The 14,402-nt window shown below is 45.2% G+C and overlaps 1 protein-coding gene across 3 annotated transcripts in view; it reads left to right on the plus strand.

Annotated features, from left to right (window-relative positions):
* Positions 1-14,402, plus strand: part of SDK1 (sidekick cell adhesion molecule 1) — a 482,213-nt gene that overhangs the window by 263,185 nt on the left and 204,626 nt on the right. For all 3 annotated transcript variants that reach the window (XM_044433572.1, XM_044433573.1, XM_044433574.1), the window contains 2 exons: positions 6,447-6,558; positions 7,657-7,847. In XM_044433572.1, the coding sequence (XP_044289507.1) occupies positions 6,447-6,558; positions 7,657-7,847 (303 nt within the window). The remainder of the gene's footprint in view (positions 1-6,446; positions 6,559-7,656; positions 7,848-14,402) is intronic.

Consider the following 14,402-nt stretch of genomic DNA (forward strand, 5'->3'; position numbering starts at 1 on the left):
TGTATATAATAACATGCTGGCTCCATTATGACGACACTGTGCCATTTAGAATTTGCCCCCAAAAGTTCCTGAAGTGAGAGGTTAGCTCTAGTGTGAACTTGAAAGGAAAAATAATAATAAAGTGGCAGTCATCCCATTGCTAAAAGGGGTAGCCAAGTATCACAAAAGTCGATTCAGATTCATTTAAATGTATGCCATTTAAACCTGTCAGCTACTTAACACTAAGACTGTTGAAAATTCTTTACCCCAAGTACCATCCATCCGTAGAACTGCCGAGCTTTTCTCTGCCAGGGGTTTGTGCCCTTTGGGAAATGTGCAACACAATCAGTCTTTCACGCAGGCCACAAAACCCGCCTTGCCGCAGAGGTGCATTTGCCACATGTTACATCTCACTTGTAAAAGATCCCTGCCAGGAGGTGGGGAGGGAGAGAAGGAAGCAGCCACCAACTTTGTCAGCTTGATCAGAGCTTTGAAGAGCTGGCCCTACACGCAAGCAGACCAGACGCAGAGAGGAGGCGCTGCCCTCAGGGGGAATCTCTCTGGAACCTGCACGTGTGCCCAGGGGTTTTGACGTCCGATTGCACTGAAGAGCACTCTGGAAGAGACAGGCTGCTGAGCCCCTTCCCCACCTCTGTGTCTCAGGCCACACATGGTTATTCCTCAGCAGTCCATAGGATGGCTATTGCAAGATATAAAAGACGTCTGCAGCAGAGGTCCTCAGATGTTCTGTGCATCCTCAGAGTTGCTCCAGATGGGGTTCTCCCACTGTGTACGTCCAGATGGGCTCCCTGGTCTCCTGTGGAGCTGGAGGCAATGAACTGTGTGGAACGGCAGCCAGTCTGACTTTGACGGGAAACTTGGCACAGGTCTGGCTGAAAATGAGCCATGGCCCAACTGAAGGCCTCCAGTGTGATGGTGGAGGAGCAAGTGAGCATTGCTTTTGCCCACAGTCACCCAACTGACCTCTTTCGTGGGGGTCAAAAGCCTTGTGAAGGGGTCTAATTCTGGCCCGTTTGAAGAAACCTGGCAGCCCGTTCTCAGCCAACCTGTGCAGACCTTTGCAGGTAGCATGGCTTCCGCCTCTGCTGACTTGGATGCTGCGCAGGTGGGCAGAGCTCCGGTGGATGTAACTCTGGCCTCTCCTCATCTCATTCCGCGGAACATTTTTCTGTTCGCACAACCAGTGGACAGCGTTGGACCTTGGGAAGGACGGCTCTTGTTAAATCCGTTCTGTGTTCCATGGATGGTCAAGTGCCTTCTGCTCTGTCGCCCACCCTTTGATGGAACCAAAGCATTTTGTGTGAATGCCGTTCCTGTTTGAAAATGCACATGAGTGCTAATGCACTCTTGCATACTTGTGCCACTGTGTTTTTGCACATTGCCCAAATCCACCCCCCACCGCAAATCTAATAAATTGTCCTCAAATCCACAGACTGGAAAAAAGCCAATCAGCTACAGAATCTACAGGTAACTTCACAGAAATCTAAGCTCATTTGAAGTGCAGATTTCTCCAATATCTGTAGCTTTTGAAAGAGGGTGCGGATAGGGTGGGGACTGGCAAAAACCATGTTGGCCATCACGCCTTGCAAATATGAACTTAAAGGCTGCCTTTTTGGAGCCAGTAAACAACCTCCAACGTATGGTTGACTTCCTACAAGCAGATTCAGGCTAAGCTAGGAATGGGCCTCTCATGAGCACTTGTAACCAGTTCGTCATGCAAATTACCTTTTCATCCAAAAGGAGCTGGCAATGCGCTTTTCGGAAGTGTGAAGTCTTATGTATTTGTTACATGTTTGCTAATAACTACCTTCTTCAACTGATGTCCTACAGGCCACATGGAACAGTTGGTTGAGTTTAATAGAATTGAACAATGCAACATATTATACACTCTTTAGTAGCCTAAGCACATTAGTTCTCCATTAGATTAAAAAGCTAGTGTTATTCTGCTGTTATGTCAGGATTCAAAGGAAATATATTAGGTCTTTATCAGCCTCATCTTAACCCCACATGTTCAGAAACCATTATCAGATGACTAATTTTGCTAATAGGCTTCTTCTAGCACAAAGTATGAATGAAAATGAGAGAAGCACAAATGCTCTTTGCCATTGTTCTCTTTGCAATTAGCAATGAGTAGCAAATGATGGCCCGGCCTATATCCAGCACATTGCAGGCACAATAAGGCCGCCCAGCTCCTGCGCTTATCTATTTATTGCACAAAGAGGCTCTCTTCCAGACTGAACTGCTGGGGGTCACCACAAATGCACTCACTTGCCGCCTTTTGAAGGCTTCGAAGGCTTGAGAAACAGTCTTCATGGCATTGCAGGTGGAGGCAAGCGTTATGGCCAGATTAATACTTCGTCTGTTGACCTTTCAGCATGTACCACTTCATTCTAATCATTCTCATTGTTTAAGACCCAAAGAGGCAGTCCTTCTGGTGGTAGGCCCCATGGGCTGGAGATGCAGACGGTCCTTTTCAGTGACCATTCAGTGGCGTTTAATCGCAGGGCGGGTGGGCGGGGGAGAGGCACTCTGCTGTCAGCCCAGTTGTGTTGGGAGAAACTCTTTCAGCTGCTTAAACGGATTTAATTTTTTTATTTAAGTGTTGTACATTGGAAATCCTATGTGGTATTTATTGCACTTCGGTTTTGTGTTTTCATGGATTGTGGTGATCTGCCCAGACAGTTTTGGCTATTGTGTGCTATAGAAGTGAAGATGAGCATGAGGAGGAGGAGGAGGAGGATAATGAACTGGTAACGGCAGTGTCCTTTTAAAAAAGGATTTGCTTCGCCAGAAATGCATGTTTCTTTTCTATGTGTATAATAACGTGCGGCTAAGTCTACAGGACGTTATTTCTGAGTGCAAACAATATAGCCAAGTTTCCTATTGCTTCGTTTCACTTATTCCAAATTTCCGTTTCTGTAAGGAAGAAAAAATTCCCCATATCATCAGCTCTTCCAGGCATTCTATAGTTTCAGCTGCTTTGTCCCAGTTAACCTAGTACAGAAGATGAAAATTTGAATAAAGGCCGGTTCCCTCCACATATTTTGTAATCCTGTATCGTATGCCTTCTTTGTTTTCATGGTACCTATACGGAATATACATACCATTATTTCTTCTTAATTTTTTTGGGATAAAGAGACGACTGTTAACCATACGGACTATTGTGAATGGAACAGATCTACGACTGAGGATCGCAAACACCATGCAGTGGCACAGTGGTTAGAGTGTGAGACCAGGACTCAGGCAATCTGAGCGTTAGCCCCCACTCAGCCATGGAAGCCACTGGGTGACTCTGAGGCGTTCGTTCCTCCCTCCTGCGAGGGGCTGAGGTTGTGAGGACAAACGGGGAGGGGAGGAGAATCTTGTAGGCCACCCCTGGGTTCCTTGCAAATGGGAAAAGCCAGGCGTTAAACCAGGCGGGCTGGGCTTGTGCTCCTATTCTTGTCATCGCCATCACATAACCCAATTCGGATATGGAAAACCTAAGCACGGTGCACGGCTCGTTCCCCGTGAAAGTCCGTTCATAAGTGCCAGACCCTCTCACCAGAGCCTTAATCAGCAGCCTGCTGGTATTCACATCCCTGCTGCCAGGGATCTGAAGAACCTCACAATTAATTTCAGGTTTGGGGGGCAGGGGTGGACTTGGAGCATCACCCATCCTGACACACGCACACACCAGAATTGCATTTGCTGTGATGCTGAGGAGTTGAAAAACTGGCTTGCTAGGTAGGTGGGCAGGTGGAGCTATGCAGGCATCCATTCCAAGAAAGAAGTAAGAAAACTGTGACTTGCAACCCTCCAGCTATTTGAATTCTGGCCTTGGTTTTTGTTCTTTCATAGGATCTTTGCAAGTAGAATCAGAAGACACCTTCCAACCTTCCAGGGACATCGCGTCCAACCCCCCCTTACGATGCTTTGTTTCATCCTTAAGATTGATACCACAATAAAAACAAAAGTAGTCCTGTGCTATATATCGTTATCCATATTCACTTTCACCCATAAGTCGCATTTTAAAACATGCTTCCATTGAGTGCGCACTTCAAGAAAGCCACCCTGGTCTTAACAGAACCTCTGAGCAGACAGAGTGCACGATCAGGGAGTGAAACACACCAAAGTGTTCCTCCCAGTTTCTGCTGTTTCATGACAGATCTTGGTGCCAGGGATTGAAAGAAAAGGAGCTTTATACTTGCCAGTTCTAAATTGCATTGGCTCATAATGGTAAATTTTATAATGCTAAGCCACCTTATTGTATAGTGTTTGATGAACCAGTTTGGATTTTCATTGGTTTATATGTAGTTTAATTTTCTTTCCCCCTGTAACTCTTTTATTGCAATCCTTCTTTCTTTTTCTTTTTTTTTAAGCAAACTTTTATTATACTCTTTTTATGTAGGGAAAACAATGCTGTGTTTTTTCCCAAATGAATAGCTTGCAGCAAAACAAAAACACATTGGTATTTTAATTCACTTGTTAAATGCACTGAAATTTTTAAAAAGAAACAAGCCTGTGGAGGCAAGTTTCTTTTTTCAGTGTGTGTGTGTGTGTGGGATTTTTCCTAGCATTCTCCAAGAGTTGCATAACCTAAATTATTTACAGTTTGTAGACTCACAAAAGAGAAGCAGATTTGGGTTATTTGCTTTCCTGATAAGGGAAGAGGGTTGAAGTTGCTGTGATATGCCTCTTTGTTAATTTCATATTTGTTCCCTGGTGTATAAAAATCTTTTTAAAGAACTCAAGTACTGGCAGGCTCTTTTGAAACTGTGTGGAAGTAGTAAGATTAAACAAAACATGAAACGATCTTAAAAATATAAGTCAGCAAATGTCTGATAAAAATAAACGCGCTTGGTAGTGGAGGGAACAAAACCCTGTTTGAGCTCAATGTATTTGTTCTCTAGGAACGGGGCCTGCCTTCATTTTGCTTGGGAGCAAATAGGAGCCATTTGCTTCCATCGATATGAAGCTTCAAGTACTGAAATAAAAGGGTTTGGCACAGCAGAATGAAAGCAGGAGAAAATGACTGGATTGAAGCGCTGTTCTCTAATGAAGATCTGTGTAAGGTTGGGGTGGCATTTTGAAGCTGGCTAGTTTATCCAGTTTTTCCCAATGAAAACATGGACGGTTCGGTGTACTCGTAACACCCCTATGTTTGTGTTATTAGTTACTGCAAGTTATTAGTTATTAGTCCCTGCAAGACACGTCCACTGGAGGTTGCAGACGGGTCTTGTCTACCTACTGTCACCTATATTTTGTATTTATACCTTTGACCTGTATGGATTTCTGAAACAAGCATGTTAAGTGTTGGCCATAAAAGACAGGAGAGGAAGAACAAAGATCAACAGGGGGCTCACTTAGAGGATTCCGGTGGTGGGAAGAGCAGGGAGCCCGAGGTCAGCTCCGGACTTCTCCTGTCTTCCCACTTAGATGGTCAGCTGTGGACCTCCACATCTTCTGCAGAGCTTTGCAAGGGCAGGCTGAGCTACCACCAGGACACTGCTCATCCCAGTGGAGCCTCATGGCCCTTTTTGTGTTGGTCGAAGGGCGCAAGGAAGGTGCTCCACACGTGGAGTCCCACATCCCAGCTCTGAGCACCGTCGCAAGACCCCATCTAACAGCCATGGGAATGCAACCTTAATCTCAGTCTCATGGACCTGATTATATATATTATGTAGTAGATGCAGCCTGGGCAACATGAACTCTCTGGACTGACGGCTCCAAGGTGCGTGGCATTCTGTAGCTCAGCAGCTAAGGAAGGCCCACTGCGGAAATACAGCACATCCAGCCCTGGTGCAGACAGTTGTGGCCATGATATCTGTGTGCCTTGCTCAGTCTCCTGGCCAGGAGCTCTTGGAAGTCATCTTCAAGGCTCAGCTTTTCCTCCTTTTTTCCTTCCGTTGTCCCCTTGTGTGTGGAATGTTGGACCAGATGGACCTTTGCACGGCTCTCCTTATGTTCTGACGTTTATCTATTTTAAATCTAGACAGGGACTGGAAAGTTTTCAGAGGATGCCTTCGTGGCAGAGCATAGTCTTCTAGCAGCCTTTCAACTGGGAGGCTCTCCTCTGACACATGGCCACCCTGCATGCTTGGATGTCCCAGAAGGGGTCCCAGAAGCATTGCTTGAAGGCCCCTTCCCAGGTCAGGGGCTGGAGTGCCTACCAGGTGGCAAATCCAGTCCTAAGGGAACTGCTGCTCCCAACCTGTTTCCAGCTCATGGCTGAGTGATGGGATCTCATAGCAGCCGGGCTGCTTAATCCCTCGATCCTGGCCGTGTGCACACCCGCCTCTCTGAGCTGCAGCCAATCAAAGCGGTGGCCACAGCTTCAGTCCGTGTGGTGCTGAGACCCTCTGCCCTTCTCCACGCTGCTGACGGAAATCACCAGGTCGGTGCGAACGCCGCTACTAGGCCAGGCCCGCGACACGCTCACGGAGTGCTTGCTTCCTTGTTCGTAGGTGCCGACACCTCCTCCGCCGCCATGGCTCCTGTGATCGTAATTCCTCCATGTAATACCAGCGCGGTGGCCGGAAGTAACGAAGCCGTCCTGGAATGCGTGGTTGATGGCAGGTAATGTGAAATAGCCAAAGCAAACTGAACGCTCATTTTAAGGAACGCATGAAGCCTGAAATAGGGGAGAGAATGCCTTTTTCAATCCAAAGCATGAGAATTCATGGTGGATGACACCTTTTGCTTTTTCTCTCAAGAAGCCGGGAATCTAGGTCCGGTTAGCTCAGTTTTATTCCTGGCTGCCACTTCCCTGGTCATTAGCACATCTCTCAGATGAGTCCCAGAACAGTGCAAGGGTTTGCTTTTTGTTTGTTAATTTTGCTCTGCCGTGAGATAGGTTAATTCCCCCTGTGCTGTGGGAATGGGTTGCAAGGCAGGAAAAGGATTGGGTCGATATTATTCATGTCGAACCACGGAAGAGTCAGAACATCAAAGTCAGGTAACTTGTCTTGGGTACTGTTAGAGACATGGTGTCTCCCATGCGAGCAGGTTAAGCATCAGTCCTAGCCCTGTTCATCAGGCGACTTTTTATACATCGTCTCCATGGTCATCGAATGAGTTTGAGCAAGAAAAGTCAATCTTCGATTGCTTGGCAGTTCCTCAGGCGCCACAATAATGTTTAATGCTGCTTTCTTTAAGACTAGACCTCTGAAATGTTACCTATGGATGCAGTGGGCGGGGTGGGGGGAGGTACCCCTGGAAGAGAGAGAAGGATCTGAAATCTTTCCAGGGCCCATTGATTCCCCCTTCCCTGTGAAAGCACAGACATTCTTGATAACACTTAATGCAGTCTCCAAAATTGAGTTATAATTAAAGTTCCTCCCATACAGCTGTGTCCCCCGAGTGGTGTGTATTTTTAGCAGCCTTTGCTTAGGCAAAGCAAACCATTACCGCTTAAAAGTTGCACTGCTCAAATGGGAAGCCAGGCCTGCTCAGAGCCACGCTGTTCCCCCCTCCGCCTCCGCCTCCCCTGCCCTGCTTCTCTCTGATGCATGCTTCTGCGTAAGACCTCAGAGCTGTGCCTGGATTTATTTCCAAGTGTCCAGTGCTCAATGTGTCTGCAGCCCTGGAAGAGTTACGTGAGTCATATGTTCACTGTGTTATTACTGCAGATAACATAATTCACGGTAATAATTGGTGTGACTTTTACCCTCACAGGCCCACTGAGAAATTAAGTGTAGCCTGGAAGAGGAACGGAATCAAAATAACCAGCGGAGTTAGCAGTTTTGGGAGACGTCTCACTATTGCCAACCCAACCTCTGCTGACATTGGAATGTACCTTTGTGAGGCGCAGTTGAAAGACGGCCCTGCTGAGCCGGAGAGAGCCAAAGCTTTCCTCTCTATCCTGGGTAATATACTATTTTTGTAACGCACGCCTTGAACCAAGGTACAATAGGAGATAGAAATGGTTATTTTAATATGTCAATGACCTTACAGTTGAACTTTTCTCCGGGAAAAAGAACAAAAGAGGTGAAGTAGGGTTATCTTCCAAATTAATTCGGCCTTTCTTCTTCATGAATACAAATTCATCAGGAATATTCTTTTCTTTAGCAGCGATGCTCTGTGTAATACACTGTAAAACTGTGATCACGAAACTAGGAGTAATGGAGCCAGTGGAACCCTTAACATACAGCTTGCATGTCTGTGTGAAGTTCCGATTAAGCCAGCTTATTCCTGGAGGGGGTTTTCAGAATGTGTCTGTATCATGTTCTACATTTGATGGTTTCTAGGCAGGAAGCTACATGCCTTTTGCAGGAAAATGAAGAACCTGGTGACACTGTGAAGTCTAGTGCATTGATGGCCCAAGCCTTTGTGGGCCACTTTCCACCTCTTCAGATACATGAAGCACTATCCTTCATTTCTCTCTCCCTCCTCCACCCCTCACACGTATGCACAAGAGTTACCAGGGGGTGTTGGCATTGTAAGTTAGATCAGATGAAGATATAATGTAGAAATTACAGATAGTGATAATGACGTTAATGGTGGCATCCATAAAAAGTTGATGCAGATGCCACAAACATATTGGTCTTGCATAAGCCAATTAATACATGTAGTGTGATTTAAAAAAACCAAACTTTTACCTCTCTGCATGTGCTAACTGGTTTGCCAAGCCATTTGTGTTGTGAGTAACAGCACTTTTGTGAATGGCCGCTCTTAATAGCATTATTATCACCCTCAGAACTGTGTGCGTCAAATTTCCGTTGACCTCACTGTTTACGTATGACCTTCCCCTCCCTGCCCCCTTGTGAATCTATCACTGCAGCCCAGATCACACGTACAACGAAGCGGGCTGCAATTTTCAGGTGCCACAAGACGCTTCCTCGTTTTCTCTGCTTTGGAAGGTTGGTGGGAAGAAACCGGCGCCCCCACGGGCCATGGCACACGCTCCCTTTCTGCCGTCTTTGCTGCCTAGCCGGCAGGTGGAGACTTGCGCGCTGGGGCAGCTTCGCCCCAGCGCCTGGCAGCGCTCAAGTGCAGCACACGGCCCAGCAAATGGCACGTAATTAAGGGCCATTTTGCACGTGGGCTGCATTCAGACACCATGACTAACTGGTTTCGCATTATGCGAACAAGCCACACGCCACAGAACCTTGCATCCCCCCCACCCTTCTGGCATGGCTACCGGGTGGGGGGGAACGACTGCTGCCGATCCTGCCTCCAGTCGAGTGCACCTGTACGATACCCATGCGAAGGGCTGTGGGTGAACATTTTGGGTGGTGAACATGAAGTGTGGCCCTGCCTCTAAACACTGCAATGGCGCTGCCTGTAAGGGCTTCCTGCAGGCAAGGCATGTTACCATCACGAAGTGCCCTCAAGGGGTTCTGCCGCCTCTCCCTGTGGCTCGGCACTGTTGACTGATCCTTGCGACAAGAAGCCTTCGAGCATCGTGGTGAGGCAGATGAGCCGTTAATTAAAAGCACCAGTGGCTTGCCGGCTCCACTTGTCCCCATAATTCTTGGGTTAAGCATCCCAGGAATCGCCACCACGATGGGTCACTAAATAGGCACTCAGACATCCGCCTCTGCGTGGAAAGCCAAAATGTTTACCAAGTCTGAACATGTGATATAACCCCCAGTATATGCAAATACTCCCCCGATCCCCTTTACGCAGGTTACGTAAGTTGTGCTAACATTTGTATTCATCATACTCTTGCGTTTTATGCTGCACTTCGTGAAAGCTGATTTTAAGCATCTTCTTTTTGCTTTGTTTTATTTCTTCAAATTATTATCTTCCCACTTCTTTTTGTTTAAAAGATGAGTCAATTTCAATTATTTATGGTTTTGATTTAAGCCCTTCTTTATCCTCACAATTTTATTGTGACTAATTTAATTTGGCTGCTGTGCCATCAGATTCTGCCTACCACAGTATCTCAAGCAGCGTTTCTGCCTATGGAGATGGTACTTAAGTAGAGCTCAGATAAAACAGGAAAATGAACCCTGGGGAAAGCTTTTAGATGTTGTAATGACAACTTTGATTAGTGGCCCTATACACATAAGTAGCCTTTATTTGGGATGTTTTATTTATTTCTTATATAAGTTTTATAGGGCTGCAATGAACTAAGTTATGAAAACAGCCCATGCTATGAAGAAGCAGGGGAAAAGAAATCAGCAACAAATTGGTTATCTGTTACTTTTATTGCCCCTTTTTATGCAACAAGCTACTCTCATTTTGAGTGTTTACTCCCAGTGTCAGACGGGCCTGATGCATTTTGAAGTTTCTGAATTTCTGGAACAGCAGGAATGTTCTCTAACAGGAAGCCGAGATAACTAAGCAGTAGAATAATTCATGAAAAGGCTGGAGCATCAACATGTAGCAGGTCCATTTTTTAATTAGTGAGGAAACAGAATTAAGGGAAGGTGTAGACAAGAATAAAAAATGATAGAAGAGCTTCTATAAAAAGAGATCATTCTCTCTGAGCTCTTTTTAAGGTGTTCCTTCTGTAACCTACATTATTAAAGACTATTTTAGTAGCACTTAAGGACTCAATTATGCTTGTCCATTTGTGCGCATAAAATATTTGTAGGGTACACAAGTAGATAACACCACCAAGGATGTTACAAAAAATGAGATACAAAAAACTTTCTGGAGCCTGCTTAGAACAGAATGTTGTGTTAAGGGGAGCCCTTTAAAACTGACATAAAAGTTTCCTTGGAATAGACGTTCCTTCCAGCAGACTTCACAATGTTGGATATTGAAGAAAAGGGTGTTGTGAACCTTCTTTCCAAGTAATATACATCAGAGTATTGATCAGAGCTTGGAAGAGCACAGAGCTGCTTCATATAAGTCTGTGCTTTCAGGTTAAATAAAGTTAAATGAGCAAGGGCATAGGAATCAGAGGGAATTCCTCCAGGAATCTGCAGACACTAATTAGACTCTGTTAAAAAGGCCAGTTGGCAGAAATCATCGCTTAAAACAGTCTATCCATAAATATGGATGGATGTAATGTTACAGAGAAGAGGAAATGTGGGTTTTCTAAAGAGAAGTACTGAGAATGCATTAGAAAAGCTGAGTATGTAAGTTTCCTATTGAATAGATAGAAAAGGTTAAATATGATTCTTCTGATTATATGTTTGGATACTAAGAGAGGTTGCAAAGTCTCAATTGCCAGGAATGTCATACAGCAGAAAAAGAGTAAAACAGCGGCATGAGCCAAAATTACACATTTTTCTGATGTACGGGCAGGCAAGATGACCTTCTGTTAAAATATAGTTCATTAAGATGAGCAGATCCCATGGTTACACCTAGAGCAGCAGAGACTGAGGGCAAGATAATGCTATTAAATCTTTAAGAGGTTTAAAATGGCTTCAACTTAAAGATTTGCTGAGCCAGTCCAAGACTGGAGAGGCTGAGCAACACAACCTCATAAAGAAGCCTGGCAGGAGAACACACAGGCAGCGTCGCTTCACACCCTGGTGATGTTCAGCCCTGTTGCACCAACTTAAGGCCTGTGGGTTACAAGGCAGCTGGAAGGCTCACACGAGCAAACGGTCTTGTCCTCACTAGTCCTGAAGTTCACCCTTTCGTCCCGATCGAAACTGAAGGTCTCTCACTCCCATGCAAGCTAGATCCACACCCACCAGTAGCTCCCATAAATGTTCCCAGTCTGTATATTCGGAGAGTTGTGCCAGCACCACATCAAGAAATAAAAGATTCCTATCCTGTTATTAACCTATTGCCGCACTGCAATTTCCCGACAAGGGTGGCAAAGCTCCCTTTGATGTCTTCATATAGTTCCAACAAAGATAAACGAAGGTGGTTCCAAACTCTGGTTTTATTAGCTGCAGTTGTTATAAATTTTTAAAGGATGGCGTGTTTCTGAGCTGGCCCAGCAGTGGGTGGGGGAAAGATTTGCTGCAGATTAGATAAGAATGTATTTGTTGTGCTACTAGCCATCTGAAGATTAAGTGTTGCCATCACACTCATTTGAAAATAGGACTAATTTAAAACAAAAGCAAAAACCCCACAGTCTTTCCCTCAAGTTCTTGGAGGTCCTTTAATATAACAGCTCTAAGTAGTTATTTTTATACTGCCATTTCAGTGGAAGTTTATGAAATCCTGCCACTACACCAAATGAACACTTGTGCTTTAAGGCAGATGCTATGGCTGAAAATAAAACTTAGACAAAGGGAAGTGGGAAGGAAAGCCAAGCTACAAAGAGATCAGGAGGGTCTGGTGGGACACAGCGGCAGTGAGAAGGCGCAATGCTTCATTGCCAATGGCCACTTGGAGAGGAGCATGACAAGACGGCGCAGAGGCAAATGGCACAGGGGAGAATTCTCCTTTGCTGTCGTGGAAAAGTCGCGGCACACTCCAACAAGCAGGCATGTTCCTTTAACAAAGTGGCTTGCTTGGGATTTCTGTCCGAAGCAAAATGCTGGAACTGAGGATAGCTGGGCCGGAGAAGAAAGTGAGAGGAATGAGAGCAGTTGAAGACAGAAATAGTAGAGGAGAAAGTAGACAGGGAACCTTGCCATGCTAAAGATCTAATCTGCAGGCTACTAACATTCATTATGACTAGGTTTGATAGTACAGAAAATTTCTAAGAAACCTTCCTTGACTTGAATAGTCCCTATTTAATTAAACACCTTCCTCAATTTTTGATCCATAGTTGGTAATTGCATTGGTTCACATTAGAAGCAGCATATCCCCAACCCAGTTCTTCCTCATAGCCCTAATCAGAGCCATCTTCAAAAGCACATATGGAGTGATGCTGTTATACAAGAATTTCTGCATTTCTTAGACTGTGAGGAGTTCTAGGCGCACAGCAGTTGTGGGTGTGCCCTGGAATACTTTGCAAAGATTCACCTAAGAAACATGGCTCGGTTCGCACGTGAGTGTTCAAGTGTGAGTGAAAATGCTGGTTCCCACCCACTGGTCCCCTTCCAGTTACGGAAGCAAGGTAGGAATGCCCATTCCTGTCCAGAATTTCCGGATCTCTGTAGGGCTTCAATAATTCAGAGCTAGCTCAATATTTGCCTGTGGTTAGGTTAATATTGTTTAATCCACAAACAAGCCAGAGTGTCTGTGTTTGCATTTCAGAGTTGTTAACCAAAAGCAGCAACAATGAGCACACAGGAGACGGTGCAGTCATTGTTGCCCTCAACCCGGCCCATTCCTGGGTTAAACAACCCAGGAATTGCAGTATAACAGGGGAGCTGGGTCACAACAGTTGAGTGATATTTGAAATACACACTGTGGATTACATCTGTATGTTCTTCCTTAGGAAGCTTGATTGAACAAGATTATTCCTTGAAATTCACAACTGAACAATGTTTGTGAACCCAGGTCTACCTGGTCCTAGTCCAAAATGTGTCTGCCAACTTCACATTAGCTCAGCTACAGGTAACTACATTATGCAGCCTAAATTTGAGAATTGATGGTCACTACCCTTGAGCACATTTTGAAAAACCAAAGCTAAACAGCAAAACATACAGCATATGCTTCTACATCTTGGTATCTTAAGTTGCCAGGATGCCGCATTAGCCTTCATTAACCACCCTCCATTGGGTGTAGCTCTTGGCTGTAGGCATTGCTTGCTCCAGGGCAAGGAACACCATTTTTTTGTATGCTGGAAGCACTCTCTTCCTTTGGAAACAAATTGTGTCATGAGGTGAAATCACAGGAAGGAGCAGTGTCACATGTCTTTTCCTTCAGACCCTTTGATGCAAGCTGTGTTGGATCTGTGCAGGATGAGAGCAGACAGCAGTTCTGAAAAGGAGTCCGTTTAAGGACACAAAAGGAAACTGGTGTCCACCCGACAGCAGAGGGGGCTGCTTTTGCTGTAATTTATCAAGCGGGCTGTTAACACCTGAGGTCCAGAGGCTGCTCAAGGGGTTCAGATGAGGACAGGATGGTCAGATTTGAGTGTGGACAGAGAACTCTGTGGCATTGAAGCCACTCCACAACATGTTGACCAATAAATGACCCCGTGGGAAGCCAGGCAGCTTTCTGCATCAACTGGGCCTTGAATGATAAAGGGGGAAATGCCACGTACTCACAGAATCTACACGACTGTGGATCTGAACTGTTTATCTCAAAATGAATAAAGATCGAAATTCTCAGGCAGCTCCAGGGCACCTTCCATCGGCCACCACTAAGCAACTTGAGAAGCTGGCATCTGTCACATGTTTGATAGTTTGGCTTCTGACTGGGTCATGCTTAGAATGGGGATCTGCAAGAAATTCATTCCAGTTCACTTTTGATCAGGTTTCATCCAGCTTATACTTCTAGGTTTCCAAGCTTGGAATGTGATTTGCAGACCAAAACTATGTGTTCAGCTCATGTGTACATTTGAAGAAGGTGCATTGAAAAATGTGCACACGTACATTTTAATCAATGGAAAAATGCATACCTTTCAAATATGTGCATTGATGTTAGATAAATTTGGAAAAACACACATGAAT

Source organism: Varanus komodoensis, unplaced genomic scaffold (genome assembly GCF_004798865.1).
Source record: "Varanus komodoensis strain SLA01 unplaced genomic scaffold, ASM479886v1 scaffold26, whole genome shotgun sequence".
NCBI lineage: Eukaryota > Metazoa > Chordata > Lepidosauria > Squamata > Varanidae > Varanus > Varanus komodoensis.